The sequence below is a fragment of the Leuciscus leuciscus genome (assembly GCF_965113295.1).
Source record: "Leuciscus leuciscus genome assembly, chromosome: 2".
NCBI classification, from domain to species: domain Eukaryota; kingdom Metazoa; phylum Chordata; class Actinopteri; order Cypriniformes; family Leuciscidae; genus Leuciscus; species Leuciscus leuciscus.
Genome location: NC_138726.1, coordinates 27481935 through 27499375, shown reverse-complemented (window position 1 = coordinate 27499375; position 17441 = coordinate 27481935). Strand labels below are relative to the sequence as shown.

The 17441-nt window shown below is 39.7% G+C and overlaps 2 protein-coding genes across 4 annotated transcripts; both read left to right on the top strand.

Moving 5' to 3' along the window:
* The first annotated feature begins 6036 nt into the window (after window positions 1–6036).
* On the top strand, window positions 6037–9795 carry LOC309484423 (paraneoplastic antigen Ma3 homolog). Of its 3 annotated transcripts, XM_082150746.1 has the most exons (3): window positions 6037–6151; window positions 6231–6308; window positions 6649–9795. In XM_082150746.1, the coding sequence occupies exon 3, from the start codon at window positions 7391–7393 to the stop codon at window positions 9038–9040; it is 1650 nt and encodes a 549-aa protein (XP_082006872.1). In that variant the 5' UTR covers window positions 6037–6151; window positions 6231–6308; window positions 6649–7390; the 3' UTR covers window positions 9041–9795. The 3 variants fall into 3 exon arrangements, with proteins under 3 accessions (XP_082006872.1, XP_082006874.1, XP_082006873.1); XM_082150748.1 differs by lacking the exon at window positions 6231–6308 and having other exon boundaries at window positions 6133–6151; XM_082150747.1 differs by lacking the exon at window positions 6037–6151 and having other exon boundaries at window positions 6158–6308.
* A 102-nt stretch (window positions 9796–9897) lies between these two features.
* On the top strand, window positions 9898–11989 carry LOC309484439 (uncharacterized protein). Its single transcript, XM_082150777.1, has 3 exons — window positions 9898–11096; window positions 11176–11254; window positions 11594–11989. Exon 1 carries the CDS (start codon window positions 10010–10012, stop codon window positions 10919–10921), a length of 912 nt encoding a protein of 303 aa, XP_082006903.1. The 5' UTR covers window positions 9898–10009; the 3' UTR covers window positions 10922–11096; window positions 11176–11254; window positions 11594–11989.
* Window positions 11990–17441: the final 5452 nt, after the last annotated feature.

Genomic DNA, 17441 nt, shown 5'->3' with positions numbered 1-17441 from the left:
TATATATATATATATATATATATATATATATTATTAGTTCATTGTTGGGGTAAATTTGTTACTCTAATTGAATCATTTGACTCAAAACATTGATTTGAGTGTATTTGAAGCGACTGGTTTAAACCACAGTAAAACCAGGAAATTAGGACCTTAAATCAAAACTAACCTTATTGACCTAAACAAATAGTCATAATTGAATTAGAGAAATCAAGAAATTCAAACCTCAGCCGGAAAATAAGAAAGAGGGAATTTATCAACCAGAGATGTCAAGAAAGAAAAAGCTTTGTTGATGAATTTGTTTTCTTTTGGGTTTATCAATTTATTTCAAATCAGAACTTGATCAGGGTTGATCATATTGTACATTTTTTTCCCTTTTTGTCAAAAGTTTGACATTTCATTTGGTTTACCTACCTTTGTCATTTATTATTTACTGTACATTTCAAAGAAAAAATCATAACAGCTAATACAACAAGAATCTAAAAACCTCAAACTTGTGTGTTGTGTTTGCTTTGCCTCTTTCGAGCTTGGTATCTTCTGATTGGCCCATTGATCTGGCTCCGTGTATCGAACCCAATTGAAGTTGCTACCTGTTGGCATTCAGTTAATATTATTGTGTATACTTATGACAAGTGGGTGTTACAAGTGGAAAATCTCAGTGCTGTGTGGACTGTATACCAGAACTAACTGTTCTATAATATACAAAATCTCCACCTTACAATGAGGCAGTTAAAGTAAACGGGCAGTAAATTCCAGAACCACTGCCGTCAACAAAAAAACATATTTGGCAATGCTCCTAAAAATGTGGCACTGGAATAAATGGCCCTGAGCTCCTTCTGAAAACAGTGTATCATTTTCAGCTGCATAGTATTGATGGGAGATTCTACAATACAAAAACCATATTGATTTCCATTGCCAATTCAAATACAGAGAGAATAGGGTAGAAAATGCAGCTATGCACATTCATTTTCCTGTCTGTAAGGGATGTTACAAAAAAGAATAGCAGACCAAATTAGTCTTATTAAAAGAGAAAAAGAGAAAGACAGAGAAGCAGAGGTTGTTTCATGAAGGGATCTTATTTAATTAATGGTGTTTTTGTGAGGTATCAACCATATGCTTTTTCTTCTGCTAGAGATGAGTCTGTGTCGTCCATGCTTGGATAGAACAGACACGAAGGGAGTATTGATATGCTAATGTTGCTCCTCATTAGCTGCAATTAATTAGAGCTGGCCGACTGGGCACCGCTGTTTTAGTGTGCAGGCGAGCCATGGTGTTTATCTGGAAATAAGAGGCGCTGCACCGTGATGCAAAAAAGACTGACTGAATGACACAGAGGAGATGATGATGTGAAAGAAAGTAATACCAAGCACCAGACCTTGATGAGGAGTCACATCATGACACCATTAAGAAACAAAAAAGGCTCAATGGTTTTGGAGAGAGAGAGAGAGAGAGAGAGAGAGAGAGAGAGAGAATTGTCCAATAATTGTTTTGACTTTTTATGACAAGTTTAGACTCCAGAAGACAATAAGATTATAACTTCACTATGCCCCTGAAGACCCTTAGAATAACATAAAGGGATAGTTAACTAAAAATGAAAAAACGGGCGGTAAACTGCTGGGTGAACTGCCCCTTTAAGACACATTGCATCCGACACATTCTGTTCCTCTTATTTTGTATTTACTTATTTTTCTGTACCAAACAATTGGATCCTTGGCTCTGCAGAGCATGACATAACCATTTACCAAGCAAACAAAAGTAGACAATACAATGTAGTTAAACCCAAAACATAACATAATTAGTTCACAACCCAAAGGAAGCAATTTGCACTGACAGAGCAATACAATATTTGTAATTGTTTCATGCCACAGCTGATATTTTGGTGAATTCTTGCATTCATATGCATTTCTGCATTCCTGGTTTGCCCTTACTCCACAATTTCATCTCTATCATTATTAATTTTGGTGTATTCCTTTTCTGTACACATAAATGACTGAGAAAGAGAGCTGGCTGCCTGCAGGTGCGTGTATCACACATAGCCCAAAAGTAAACCCAATGACCATATCCCAAATAGGCTATCAGAACCCAAAATATGCCACTCCCAAACCTAAAATACACATTATATCGTAGTGATCGTAAACACAGCTCAAAGGCTCCCTAGCAGTGGCCCTCCTTCACAAAACTTTACATAGTTTATCACAGTTTTATGATTGGTAGAATATTGAATATTTCAATACAAGCATTTCAGTCAAATAAAATGTATGCAATATGTCAAACCTTTCAACCGTGGGGAGAAAAAAAAATCAACTGATGGCAGCCCAATTTTGCAAACTTGGCAACCTTGATGGAGTCTCATGGGGGCAGATATGAGAACACATGATAAGCTGAACAACACTACTCATTTAGCTAAACTTAGTACTTTTAGTTTTCATTTGTTTGCATATTAATTAATCTTAACATTTAACACAAACTTGGCATTGACATGTAGAACCAGACAGAGTTCTAGTTTTGCATCTATTATCATTTCAAACGGTGCATTTTAGAGTCCACGTTTGATCTTATTTCATGTTTTTTCTCTTTTAATACTTTTAAAATTTAAATGGGATTTATTACAATTTCTGAGCAGATATTTGATGATGTTACAGTGTTAATTGCAGTGAGTCATGATCATTATGTGCACTTTAAAATGACTAAATTGTGTATTTTATCTTTACTTTTTAATGTTTAAAAAATAAATCTATTTCATAAATACGAATTACTTGAGAATTACTTTCTCAAAGAATCCTGACAAGCGCCACACCTGTTTTCAACATTGATGCTAATGAGAAATGTTTCTTGAGCAGCAATTCAGCATATTAGAATGATTTCTGCAAGATATTTCACAATATTACTGTTTTTAGATTGAATAAATGCAGCCTTGGTGATACATATCTCAAACAAACAAAAAATCAAACTAACCCCAGACTTTTGAATGGTAGTGTACAGTATGTTATTGAAATTCAATCGGCAGCCTGCAGTGATCCTCAACTTTAAACCGGTGAATACACTCCTCAAAGATAACAATCTGATTTCTTCATCTAGTGTCATTTCTGTATCACCAAAATGGGGATGCCAAACCTGTCCTGAACAGATAGTGGATCTGATGAAGCGCTGAGTCATTAGACTGACCTCAGAGTAGAAGGTGCTATATGATGATGATGGAGGCTGTCAGAGCAACAAATCCCATGACTTCAGGCTGGCAGCCACACCCCAAGGGCTTCCTCTGTCGTCTCTCTCTCTCTCTCTCTCTCTCTCTAGAGACAGAGAGAGAGAGAGAGAGAGAGAGAGATGGGTGACCTATGCGTGATCTCTCTCTCACTTCTTGCATTCTAGCCATTATTTTCTCTTCTCATTCTTCACATTGTCACACCCCTTTACAACGTGCCCTCACATTCTCTCCTCATTGCCGTTTTTCTTTCACCCAACCATTTCACCGGCACAAAAGATTGATAATCGCTTGGCATATTGATGTGGACATTCTTTCAAATGTTCACATCAAAGGTTTCCCTGCCAAAGGTTTCATTTCCATTTTTCTCTGCACAAAATTTATACATTTATACATGTCATCCTGTCATCTTATTTGAGCATGTCAACCCTCAGCCTATCACAATGATAATCAGACCCAGCTGTCTTCGCCCCCTACATCCCTGTAATTGGAATTCACTGTTATCAGACCAAAATTTTCAGTTGCACATAACAATTCCAACTGTCTGAAAGGCTGCAAAATAACTCATAATAAAAGGTGTCTGTTTACTTGTAACAGATGGCTGTTCTTTGTAAAGAGCATTGACATGCAGTTGAAGGCACATACTGAAGAGCTTCACTTATCTTCTTTTATTAATTCCACCACATCTTTCATGCATATAGCATTCATTTGCTTTCTTATCTTCACACTCAGAGAGACATCCAGTGTGTGGGTTTTTTCAGGAGCACATCTTAACCTCTTATCTAGTTTAATAACTTTGTAATGCCAGCAACACGGTGAATCGCTTTGATGGAATAAATACTGCTGCCAAGGGTGCATTGTGATAGAATAAGTTAAAAACATTCATAGATCTTCACTGAAAAAAAAAAGAGTCGTTGGATCAAAGTAAAAAAAAATTACTTCAACATTGTCTCCAAACTGTTGTCATTCAACATCTGTATCTTAAAAAAAGACAAACACAGCAATCACCAACTTTCATAAAGAAAATTTAAATGCATGGATATGCTTTTGCACCTAAGAGCCAAAAAGTTTAGCAAGTTTAGTTATTTATAAATAATACATTGATTAAATAAATTGGTGTAATTTTAACATTTATCAATTATTATTTTCAAAGTTGCAAAGATGTCATGTCATACAGATTTTCATTCGCTCTTATTTTCACATTGATTCATGTTTGTTTTTTACTGTAACTTATCAGTAACTTTAAATATCCCGCACACTGAAAGCTGTTCGGATATATTTTTATGCCGCGATATAAACAATATAACAAGATCTACACTCACCTAAAGGATTATTAGGAACACCTGTTCAATTTCTCATTAATGCAATTATCTAATCAACCAATCACATGGCAGTTGCTTCAATGCATTTAAGGGTGTGGTCCTGGTCAAGACAATCTCCTGAACTCCAAACTGAATGTCAGAATGGGAAAGAAAGGTGACTTAAGCAATTTTGAGCGTGGCATGGTTGTTGGTGCCAGACGGGCCGGTCTGAGTATTTCACAATCTGCTCAGTTACTGGGATTTTCACGCACAACCATTTCTAGGGTTTACAAAGAATGGTGTGAAAAGGGAAAAACATCCAGTATGCGGCAGTCCTGTGGGTGAAAATGCCTTGTTGATGCTAGAGGTCAGAGGAGAATGGGCCGACTGATTCAAGCTGATAGAAGAGCAACTTTGACTGAAATAACCACTCGTTACAACCGAGGTATGCGACAAAGCATTTGTGAAGCCACAACACTCACAACCTTGAGACGGATGGGCTACAACAGCAGAAGACCCCACCGGGTACCACTCATCTCCACTACAAATAGGAAAAAGAGGCTACTATTTGCACGAGCTCACCAAAATTGTACAGTTGAAGACTGGAAAAATGTTGCCTGGTCTGATGAGTCTCGATTTCTGTTGAGACATTCAGATGGTAGAGTCAGAATTTGGCGTAAACAGAATGAGAACATGGATCCATCATGCCTTGTTACCACTGTGCAGGCTGGTGGTGGTGGTGTAATGGTGTGGGGGATGTTTTCTTGGCACACTTTAGGCCCCTTAGTGCCAATTGGGCATCGTTTAAATGCCACGGCCTACCTGAGCATTGTTTCTGACCATGTCCATCCCTTTATGACCACCATGTACCCATCCTCTGATGGCTACTTCCAGCAGGATAATGCACCATGTCACAAAGCTCGAATCATTTAAAATTGGTTTCTTGAACATGACAATGAGTTCACTGTACTAAAATGGCCCCCACAGTCACCAGATCTCAACCCAACAGAGCATCTTTGGGATGTGGTGGAACGGGAGCTTCGTGCCCTGGATGTGCATCCCACAAATCAACTGCAAGATGCTATCCTATCAATATGGGCCAACATTTCTAAAGAATGCTTTCAGCACCTTGTTGAATCAATGCCACGTAGAATTAAGGCAGTTCTGAAGGCAGAAGGGGGTCAACACAGTATTAGTATGGTGTTCCTAATAATCCTTTAGGTGAGTGTATATCGAAACAGTATACATTCACAAAGATTTAAGTAAACTTTGAACTTTTAAATACTACAAATAACGTGTCAATTAATTACTTTATCCATCATTTATTGATAAATTGTAACTTCTCCAATGTCCACTTTGAAAAATACAGTTATTTGATAAAACACTTGCATTAATCAGTTAACTGATCCTTACGTGATTATAAATGTATGGTAGTAACAAACTCAAAATCATTTGTAAGATTACTCACCATATGTAATTTTGTGTCTGTAACCCTTGACATTTACATCCTGTTTCAATTCTTAGTTGCGTTTCTTTAAACCTGGGTACTGCCCCTTTAAGAGATAGGCTAGTTCATGCAGGAAGCGAGTGCACAGTGAAAGCGCGCAGGGTGAATGTGCATGGAGAAAAGCACGGAGAAAACGCATAGATTGTGAGTAATTCTGACTTGCTGACTAAAATGAGCATTTATAGTGTGACTTGAATACCTGATTTATTGTTTTATATATCAGCTGGGAGGTTGAATTGAAACACTGGAAGAGAAAACGAAGAATACATATTGCTTTCTGTGACTGTTTCTGAGGCATTCTGTTGAGTGTAACTAAATGTTATTATTTGAGCAAAACCAGTCAGAATGTATTTGCCAAAGAGAAAAATGTGTTTAAATTGTTCATGAAGAGTGTTTTCAAGCCATTAAGAGGGAAGCTAAGTACAGCCACCATGATGCTAGTTTTGCTAGTCATGGAGAGCATGAGGTGTACGATGCCCATGCTTATTGTGTTTTTTCCACATGCCGAGTGAAATTGTTGACATAAAATGTAACTGTAGAATTTGATTTATTTTAAAGTGTACATGTGATTTCTCTTACGAAGAATGGGTTAAATGTCTAATGTTATTGATGTAATCAATTTGAAATGTATATTTGTGCAGACTGGTTTTTTTCCTTGGACTGGTTGTTGGTGATACATTTGGGACCTGAATCATTTGAAAGGAATCGTCTGGAACAGATCCTCTTCATTTCATCGCCAGCTTTCAGCTCTTCTTTGTCCTTGAGTTACTGATTCCTTTGGGGAAGTGGTAGGACTGAGATATTTGTTTTTCCTTTTTTTTCTTTTCCCCCCCCACATTTTGTCCCCAAGAAAAAAAGAAATTGAACTTTCCGGATTTGGACTTTAAAGGTCAATTATTTTTTTGTTATAATTGTACTGTTGTTCTGTTATTGATCTGAGATTGAGGGTCATCTGATGTTTAGCATTCTGGTGTTTTGAAGTGCTAGAACAGAGAGCATTTAAATTGCCTCACAAATATATTTCTGGTTAACTTAAATTCTGTGTGTGGCATTACTTTATTTTGTGTTTTTCTCTTTTCATGATATTTTAGTTATTCAGTTAGTTCTGTGTATTTGACTAAAAGAAAAAAATCCCAAAGCTCCTTGAATGAACTTGGACAATTTGTATTTTTTTATTAGATCACAAAACCCTGAGATGAGGGTTACACAAATATAGTGGCAAGCCAGCAGCCAGGAGCTTGGGTTAAATTTTACTTGTTGTGTTAATTACCTCAAGAAATTATTTTTTTTGTGATTTTGATTTTCATTCAATATTCTGAGAGTGGGATCTACATTTATTTTCTTTTTTTTTTTTTAGCTTGATTATATGTTCCAAAACTAAATATGGATCTTTGTGACCGTTTTGATGTATATGGTCAGAACTGTCTGTATGTTACGGGGATAGTAGAAATTTGTGACGATAAGGATATTCAGAGTATTTTTGAAGCATATGGGGAAATTGAGAAAATAGTTAGAGTTCCTGATGAGTCCGAGCAGCCAGTCGGTAGAGTCCTAATTCAGTATTTGTCTGAGAAATCTATTTTGAGTATCAGCCCTGATTGTTTAGGTGACCAGCCAAGCCCAAAAGACCCTTCCATTACATGGAATGTAAAAACAGTCCGTGATCTATGCCAGCGGAGGCTAGGCAGGGAACTGGCATTAAGATATTTAGATGAACTAAACGATATCCCCGGCAGTGGTAGAGCAGAATTCCTACTTGCTCTTCAGAATGAACTTCAGAGCATTCAGCTTCATTCAAATGATTCCCAAGCAGCTGAAGCAGATCCACATACCACTGTTTGCAGCCCAAGTCTTCGTGACTCAGGAAGAACTAACCCTGCTGAGTTAAGTCAAGCTCAAGCTAGGATTCCAAACCGTTCCCCCTTGCATGCTCCACCAAGTCCACTGCATGTTGATGAAAGTATGCTCAACCCCCCTCAGATTCAAAGGGTTGTTGTAGAGCACGTCATCCGTAATGAGTCTGGTCATTCCCCCTTGAGGCAGAGCCGCATCCGCACATTCTCCGGCCGGACCCCCAAGCCAAATGGGGAAGTCGACTATGAGACGTGGCGTACTCAAGTTGATCTTCTAGTTTCTGACCCCTCTTCGCCAGATTCTCAGAAAGTGAGGATGATCTTAGAGAGCCTGCTCAGCCCAGCAGCTGACATTGTCAAGCCCTTAGGTGTTAATTCTTCACCTAGCTCTTACCTTAACCAGATTGAATCCGCCTTTGGTGTAGTAGAAGATGGAGAGGAGCTATTTGCAACTTTTCTCAACTTAAATCAAAATGCGGGAGAAAAGCCATCAACATACCTGCAACGACTGCATACTCTGCTTACCCGAGCAATATCCAGAGGGGGAGCCAGTGCTGCAGATTCCCGTAAGCATCTGCTTCGCCAGTTCTGTCGAGGGTGCTGGGACCAGGCCATGATAATTGGACTTCAGCTTGAACATCGTAAAGACAATCCACCAACCTTTCCTGAACTCCTGCTCTCTGTGAGAACCGAGGAAGACAAAAAAGCAGCAAAGCTAGATCGAATGAAGAAACATCTTGGCAGCATGAAAGCAGCTGATCATGCTCACTCAGTGTATGGTATACCTGTTAATGTTGAACCTTCGCCTGAGCCGACAAATAAATGCCAACAGGATGAAACCCAGAAGCTTAAAGGAGAGATAGCTGCGCTGAAAAAACAAGTCGCATACTTGTCAAGGAAAGGTGAAACTAGAGACTATGAGATAAAAGCTGGGAAAGACTCTAAAGAAAGTGCAGTTACCAGTGACTGCCTTGTGTCCAGCTCCAACGTGACACCTGACTCTGCAACTCTGTCAAAACCCTGGTTCTGTTTCAAGTGCGGGGAAGATGGACACATTGCAGTTCGCTGCAGTAAGCAACCCAACCCTGAGCTTGTTCGGAAGAAGAATTCACGGCTGAGAGAGAGACGGGAGGAGTACAGGAGATTGCATGGGACATCACAGTTTTCTTTAAACCTCTAACAGCTCCTGTTGCGGGACACCCAGGAGCTGCCAGCACACACATTCGTCCCACAATGATGATTCACAATACAGTCCATTGTGCGAGAGAAACCCAAACAAACATCAGGGTTAAGGATGAATTCTTGCCGCAAGGTCTTATTGGCCAACGTTGTGTTGCTTCTGTTCTTGTTGAAGGAACTTGGTGTGATTCTCTCTTAGACATGGGGTCTCAAGTTACAACTGTTTCGGAGTCATTCTACTTGACCAATCTTTCTTCAGTTCCCATTCAGCCAATTCATGCGTTGTTTGAGGTTGAGGGTGCTGGTGGACAGAATGTTCCATACCTTGGTTACATCCAAGCCATCATAACCTTCCCTTGTACTGTCACAGGTGCAGAGGAAGGGCTTTCTTCTCTTCTTCTTGTTGTTCCAGATTGTCACTTCAACAGTAAAGTCCCGCTGTTGATTGGGACAAATGTTCTAGACCGCTTGTATCAGCAGGGCGTAGAGAGGAAAGGGGATAAGTTCTTTCAAAAACCTGGTGGCAGTAGTGATTATGCTTTGCTTTTTCAGCATGTTGCTCAGAATTATGAGAGGGGGAGGAAATCCTTCCAAGTGAAAGCAATGGGGAAAGGCCAAATCACTATCCCTGCCAAACAGAAAATATGCCTCCTTGGTCAAGTGAGGACTAAGGGAATGTCAAACGCCGTATTTGTTTTAGAGCAACCTGAGTCTTTTCCCTTGCCAGGTGGTCTTCTGCTTGAGTGTGCTGTGGTCGGTGCCCCACACAGGGCTTGTTCCAAGATTCCTGTCGTCTTAAAGAACATAACTGACCGTGAATTAATGTTTGGGCGGCAGGCAAAGCTACCAATTGACCTTGTTTTTGGCATGAGTTCTTCAAGTGGAACACACAAAACCCACTCTGAGTATGTAAAGAAGCTACGAGAGCATCTCAGAGAGCTACGAATTGGCTGTTGAAAGTTCTCGCAAAATGAATGCAAAGAACAAAGCAAGATTTGATATAAAGGTGATAGCAGCTGAACTAATGCCTGGTGACCGGGTCCTTGTGAGAAATTTGAGTTTGAGGGGGAAGCACAAACTTGCAGACCGATGGGAAAAGACTGTCCACACTGTGGTCAAGAGAATTTCAGATGGCCCCGTATACATAGTTAAGCCAGAAAAGAGTGATGGTCCACATCGTACCCTTCACAGGGATCTCTTGTTGCCTTGCGGGTTTTTGCCTGTGAGCTCAGAAGAGCCGGTGCCTGGAACAAATCACACCGCTAACAGGAAACAGATGAGAACAAGAGTAAACACGGAGATGCAGGAGGGTGATGGTAATGAGGAACTGTCCAGTGATGAGGAAGGAAGTTGCCTTCAAATACCCATTCCCAAAATAGTCACAAGGAGTCCTTACATTATACAAGTAGATGGTGGGCCACTAACCTCTCATGATATTTCTGGGAAGACGTCAGACCCATTGAACCCTCACGCAGCTGAGTTCTCTCCACATATTTCAACTATTCCCAGATCAGAGTCTGTCCAGCCTGTGATTGAAATCACACAAGAAGACTCTGAGGTGGTTACTGGGGGCACACCAGTCCCTCTGGCTTCAGAGGCTATTGAGATCGAACATTCCCCTGGTCATATTGTCATTGAAATCCCAGAGGAGATTTTACCAGATGCAGGGTTAGAATCCCAAGAATTGCCCCACAATTCAATTGACGCTGAATCCATACCCCTCAGACGTTCAGGTCGGGAGAGACGCCCACCAAAGACACTAGAATATGAGGAATTAGGAAAGCCCATTATTCTTGCTCTAATGACATTTTTTGATTCCTTGGGAGGCATTCTCTCTGCCAGTCTTCCTGTTAATACGCACGCAGGGACTCATGCGATTTAGAAGGGGAGAATGTAACCCCTGACATTTATATCCTGTTTCAATTCTTAGTTGCGTTTCTTTAAACCTGGGTACTGCCCCTTTAAGAGATAGGGTAGTTCATGCAGGAAGCGAGTGCACAGTGAAAGCGCGCAGAGTGAATGTGCATGGAGAAAAGCACGGAGAAAACGCATAGATTGTGAGTAATTCTGACTTGCTGACTAAAATGAGCATTTATATTGTGACTTGAATACCTGATTTATTGTTTTATATATCAGCTGGGAGGTTGAATTGAAACACTGGCAGAGAAAACGAAGAATACATATTGCTTTCTGTGACTGTTTCTGAGGCATTCTGGTGAGTGTAACTAAAGGTTATTATTTGAGCAAAACCAGTCAGAATGTATTTGCCAAAGAGAAAAATGTGTTTAAATTGTTCATGAAGAGTGTTTTCAAGCCATTAAGAGGGAAGCTAAGTACAGCCACCATGATGCTAGGTTTGCTAGTCATTGAGAGCATGAGGTGTACGATGCCCATGCTTATTGTGTTTTTTCCACATGCCGAGTGAAATTGTTGACATAAAATGTAACTGTAGAATTTGATTTATTTTAAAGTGTACATGTGATTTCTCTTACGAAGAATGGGTTAAATGTCTAATGTTATTGATGTAATCAATTTGAAATGTATATTTGTGCAGACTGGTTTTTTTCCTTGGACTGGTTGTTGGTGATACATTTGGGACCTGAATCATTTGAAAGGAATCGTCTGGAACAGATCCTCTTCATTTCATCGCCAGCTTTCAGCTCTTCTTTGTCCTTGAGTTACTGATTCTTTTGGGGAAGTGGTAGGACTGAGATATTTGTTTTTCCTTTTTTTTTCTTTTTCCCCCCACATTTTGTCCCCAAGAAAAAAAGAAATTGAACTTTCCGGATTTGGACTTTAAAGGTCAATTATTTTTTTTTTATAATTGTACTGTTGTTCTGTTATTGATCTGAGATTGAGGGTCATCTGATGTTTAGCATTCTGGTGTTTTGAAGTGCTAGAACAGAGAGCATTTAAATTGCCTCACAAATATATTTCTGGTTAACTTAAATTCTGTGTGGCATTACTTTTTTTTGTGTTTTTCTCTTTTCATGATATTTTAGTTATTCAGTTAGTTCTGTGTATTTGACTAAAAGAAAAAAATCCCAAAGCTCCGTGAATGAACTTGGACAATTAGTATTTTTTTATTAGATCACAAAACCCTGAGATGAGGGTTACATGTCCACCACAAGGTTATCCCATAGACAGTAAAAGAAATGGACACAGCGACCCCATTCAACAGAGAAAAGTGAAGTCAATTAGAAGCCCTCACTTCCTGATGGCTGAGCGTACTGCGCAGACTCAAACTGAGCTTGACGACGTAGATGTGACGTGAGCAACCCGTCTGTCTTCTAGTAGCTGTGCCAAGAGAAATCTGAATCATTCCCTTCGGAAACTTGCAGAGAGTGTGAGTAGGAGGTGTTTAGGAGCAGGAGCAACTTTTGCTAAGTATTCTGATTAATTATTTTGTCATTTTGCCTCCATGTCCCCCCGATTGCCTGCGAGCTTCTCCTCCTGTCTATACGGTTATTTATCTACTGTGCGACAGAGAGTCGCGTGGTTATGACGCAACCGTTAGCCTATTTTTACAAAAACTGCTTCTACGGGGCCATAACATAAGATACAAGGTAATGGAGCCTTTTATAAATTTTTGTGTTTCTTTAGAAATAAATAATGGACAAATGGAGTCTTTAAACGCCTCAGATGTAAAGTTATTCGCTGTCAAAGTGACGCCAAAATGAATGGGAGTCAATGGAATGCTAACAGCAGGTGATGATCAATGGCGGCGCCCGGGGAAGCTTCAGTTTTTTCCGAAACATTGGCCCCCTAGTTTATCCTGCAGCAAAAGAAGATGGTGGCCGATAAGAATTTTCACTAGCCAAACTGATGTAATCAGTGGTCACGTGGCTTAAACGGAAAGCAAACTTGTCATTTGATTTGAATCCACTCAATGAACGCAATGCAGATATACACGCAATGTATTATACAATCTGCACCGATAGTAACAATTATATACTGTTTTGGGGTTTTTCCTGGCTCAAAATGAGGTGGAGGTGGTAAAGTCCTGCTTTGAAAATGGGTATCTGACAGCTAGGGCTGTCACGATCATTAAACTTGGTAGACAAGGATTTTTACCGTACTGACCTGGTACTCTACTGACAGGCTGTTTGAATGCTGAATGGAGAATGATTGACAGCTGCAGCTGAGGGAAGACGAGTTTCCATGAACTTTAATTTAGTGATGTAAAATGTCTTCTGTCCCTCACAACAAGATATGAAATGGCTTTAGACCACTTAAATCATTACTATTAGAATTTCTGAAGGATTGTGTAACACATTTATTAGTATTAATTATACTAATTAATATTAGACATAAGCATGCCGTCAAAAAATCGCGTCTCTGTAGGCAGCCTAGGCTCTGAGATCTGCACACAAAAACAAATGGTTTAGCCAAACACTCAAAACCAAAACAAATAGTGTTCCAACCAATCACCAACAGGGGCGGGCAGCTAGCGGATCGTTAGGAAAGATTAGATGAATGCGACAAAAATATTTTTGGGCCTGAAATCACTGATACCACCTTTAAGGGAAATTATTATTTGTGATCTACACAACAAAATTGTGTTTCTCTTCTAAACTTGATTGCTTTGTTTTCAATTAATGTAATTATCTAAAATGTGCAGTCTACATTAAATTATGTAGGGCGAATGCAGACCAACTGAACATTCGAAAATGTAAAAAAAAAAAAAAAGTATGTTTTTAATTTTTTATTAAAGTCTTTGAATGTTCGACAGGTTCCCGCCTCCTTCTTCCCACAACGTCTAACTTTGCTACAGTAAAAATGAAACGTTTTCTGTGATGGGTCAGTTTTCTAATACAGTTTGTACATATAAAAATAATTATATCTATGGAAAGTCCCCATAAAATATGAAGAAACAACAGCAGGTTGAACTTGAGAAAAGGAGGAGACTTGATGGTGTTTAATGTTCAATGCACTATTGTGGTGTGGAGTGAAGCTTTTGCTTAGGGTGAGGGTGGGTACATAAAGTGTATGTCTTATTTTTGCTTTAAGGAGCAGACTTAGCATTTAGCATGCTAATATGTGCGATTGATTGCTAACAGTTTGCTAGCTAACTAGTACTATCGTACAACTCAGTGATGTGACAGAAAATGTGTATAAGATTGAATTAATCAGGGAAACACATAAAATCACTGAGACTACTTAATTTGGTCAATTCAAAACATTTCAATTTGATGATATTGACATTATGTGAACAAATTATGTTTTATTCTTAATGGAGTATATCATTTATACTTAATCATTCGAGTTGTCAAGAATGTTCCTCATAATGCCCAATTTCTGAAACAGACATAACCAAGAAAACATCTAACCTGTGACCACACTTGATGCAATTTATTTGTTCTCATTTAAGACATGAACCTGCAATTATTTTAAATGAATAAAAACCTTGACTGAAATGTGCACTGTCTAGTCAAAGCCTAGGAATTTTGATTGAAAATACCACACCATTGAAATACAGTAGCTATGAATGTATAGGCATTGAGAAAAGATACATATAAAACATATTATATTTTTTATTTGAGGAAAATATAAAATATGTTGTAATTGAATATCTAGGTATAATAATTTTCAGCGAAATCAATAGATTTAAAATTGCGTTCTTCCTGTCTTCCACTCAGGATTGTGTAGGTGGAACAGAGGCGTGAAGAATCCCCCCTTGAGTCCTGTGCCAGCTCTCTGTGTTTCCTTGATAACTAGCGGGATAATAAGGCACAGAGTGGACACGAATTTCATTTCACATTTTATTGAACACATCCATGTGGGAGAAGGGTGGATGGCGATAGATATAAATGTATTATGGGCAATAAGAGCAGTCAGGGGGTGTGAGGGGCCGATTAGTGGCTCCTCTTGTCATGGTGGGAGAACGTGTACCTTTGAAAAGCTCTGTTATCTGAGGTAAGGGGGTCAAGCGTGGAAGGGCCTCTCTCATGTGATCCGCATCACCAGGTTTGCAATGAGGGATTCTTCAAATGAAGAAGATTTCAGTAATTCCAAAAGGAAAGTTTGGGAACAGCAGTGCTGGGAAGTAACTAACTAAAATAACGACGCTACTTAACGCTAACTAACCACTTACAAGCAAGCAAGTTTTTTATTTAAATGAGTAAGCTAGCAGTTTGAGCTGAGGAAATAATCAAACACAATCACTTAAATGGCCCTTGCTCTCTCTCTCTCTCTCTCTAGCGTTGGAAAGTCCATTTGAATCGGTTCCTTCGGATGGTTCACGTAAATTAACCAATAATACACCATTCGCAGATTTGAGTCCCTGTGTGTACCATTTTTGACTAGTTTAGGCATAAGTTGGGTGTTTTTGTTGTACTTAGTGTAGGCTACCTGTTCAAGTTTGATAAAGTCATCCTAATTAAATAATCATTTATTTGAAACTCCTCATTGTTTTTGTGCAAGTTTCTCTGGTTGCTACGGTTTTCCCACAATCCAAACACACTAAACTGCCCGTAGGTATGAGCGAGAGTTAGTTAATGTCTGTGTGTGATAGCCATGCCATGAACTGGTCATCCATCCAGGGTGTTTCCCTGCCTATCCATTTTATTTTGCAACATGGATGTAAGCTATTATCTTTGAATGTGTGAGACTTCGGATTCATTATCCGCTAAGAAGAAGAATAGCACAGCCCTTATGAGTTGATGTCAAATACATGGTGGTGTGCCTTTGTTACAATCTACCCCACTGACGGGGTAGGTTGTAACAATTTGACAAAAGGGGCAAAAACAGCAGCCACACCATGCAATATGCTTCAAAAAACAGATTTATTGAAACAATACAAAAGAACAATACAAAACAATGTCTCTCTTTCTGTGACTGACCATAACTCAAATCCACTTTCTGTTTGACTCAGGAGTGTGTGCAAGTTAGACTACTAGAACAAACTTCCCTAACGGTATTTATGCTTAATGAACGCTCAACGTGTGTGTGAGTTTGTCAATGTGCGAATATTCTCAATCAGCCACAACGGTGACAAATGAATGTTGTTAACCATAGAGTGGTGGGCCCATCCGATTGTTAAGGCTGACGTCACACGTCACGTTTGGCCTTTTCCGGGTCCAAGCGCTCCTATCGTCCAGAAATAACAATGGTGGAACCTGTAAATTTATTTACGATCACGTCCTTCTTAGTGAGGCACCCTTGGCGGTCAAAAAGGGTTTAAATTCCTTTAACACCAACAGAGTGGTTAGTGTAGCTCATCACTCAGGTGGCATAATTAAGGGTAGAGTCCAGGCATCAATGAAAAAGAAGATTTACGAGGTTGAAGTGAGTTAGCTCGGGACACAGCACTGCGGCATTGTAAAAACACTCAATAATAACCAAAACACTAGCGAAAGCGGTAGGTAGGTAGAGAGGACCTGGACTTTGGACCCGGAAAGAGTATTATCGGAGAGTGGTTACGTCACGACTTAACAACCGAATAGGGCACTGCATAGGGCACATTTTACCCACTCTTCCTTTAGCTTTGAGCTGCCAAATGGCTCCAGACAACATTAAAGTTTCAGTTGGTCTGAGGTCTCAGAATCCTCCACTGGCTTTTAACATTGTCTTTTTGAAACCTCACCAGTTACCCTTCTTTTCCAATATCTGGGCATTTTGTAAAATGATTAAAAATAAACTTTTCTTAGTTGAATGTAAGGGGATGGTTGTAACACTTTTTAAAGGGGGGGTGAAATGCTATTTCATGTATACTGAGTTTTTTACACTGTTAAAGAGTTGGATTCCCATGCTAAACATGGACAAAGTTTCAAAAATTAAATTGTACGTTTGAAGGAGTATTTCTGTGCCAAAAATACTCCTCCTGGTTTGTCACAAGTTTCGGAAAGTTTTTTTCGAGTATGGGCATGTGTGACGTCAGAGGGGGCGGAATTTCCTTATACGGGTCGTAAGGGCACTTCTCCCGGAAGTGTGCGCGCACCCGTACCCGTAGACCAGAGCGAAAGCAGTACGCCCATCAAAGCGCTGTGCTCGGCTTTAGGGAAGTCAATGTCACCAAGGAAGTGTGTTTTTGGTTGCCAGGGCAAGACAACCCTGCACAGATTCCCAAAGAACCCAGCGTTAAGGGACCAGTGGATGGAGTTTGTTTTTCCAGAGCATCAACGGAGTTGTGCAAGTGTTCTTGTTTGTTCCCTGCATTTCGACGATGATTGTTTTATAAACAAGGCCCAGTTCGACGCCGGATTTGCAGATCATCTAATGCTTAAGGATGGAGCAGTCCCAACGATAAAGGTTCACGGTCGTGCGTTGGAACCGCAGGCGGTGAGTAAAACTGCTTCAAATGTCTGTGTGTTGTTAGCTATCGGCGCGTAAGCACAGCTTTAGCTCTGCCCACACGGCACGCCTCCAGCCGCTCGTTTTTTTCCGGAAAGACTCGGTACAGC

Bases quoted from the DNA above. Each gene is read 5' to 3' on its own strand.
- LOC309484423 (XM_082150746.1), top strand. From the start codon at position 7,391: ATGGATCTTTGTGACCGTTTTGATGTATATGGTCAGAACTGTCTGTAT.
- LOC309484439 (XM_082150777.1), top strand. From the start codon at position 10,010: ATGAATGCAAAGAACAAAGCAAGATTTGATATAAAGGTGATAGCAGCT.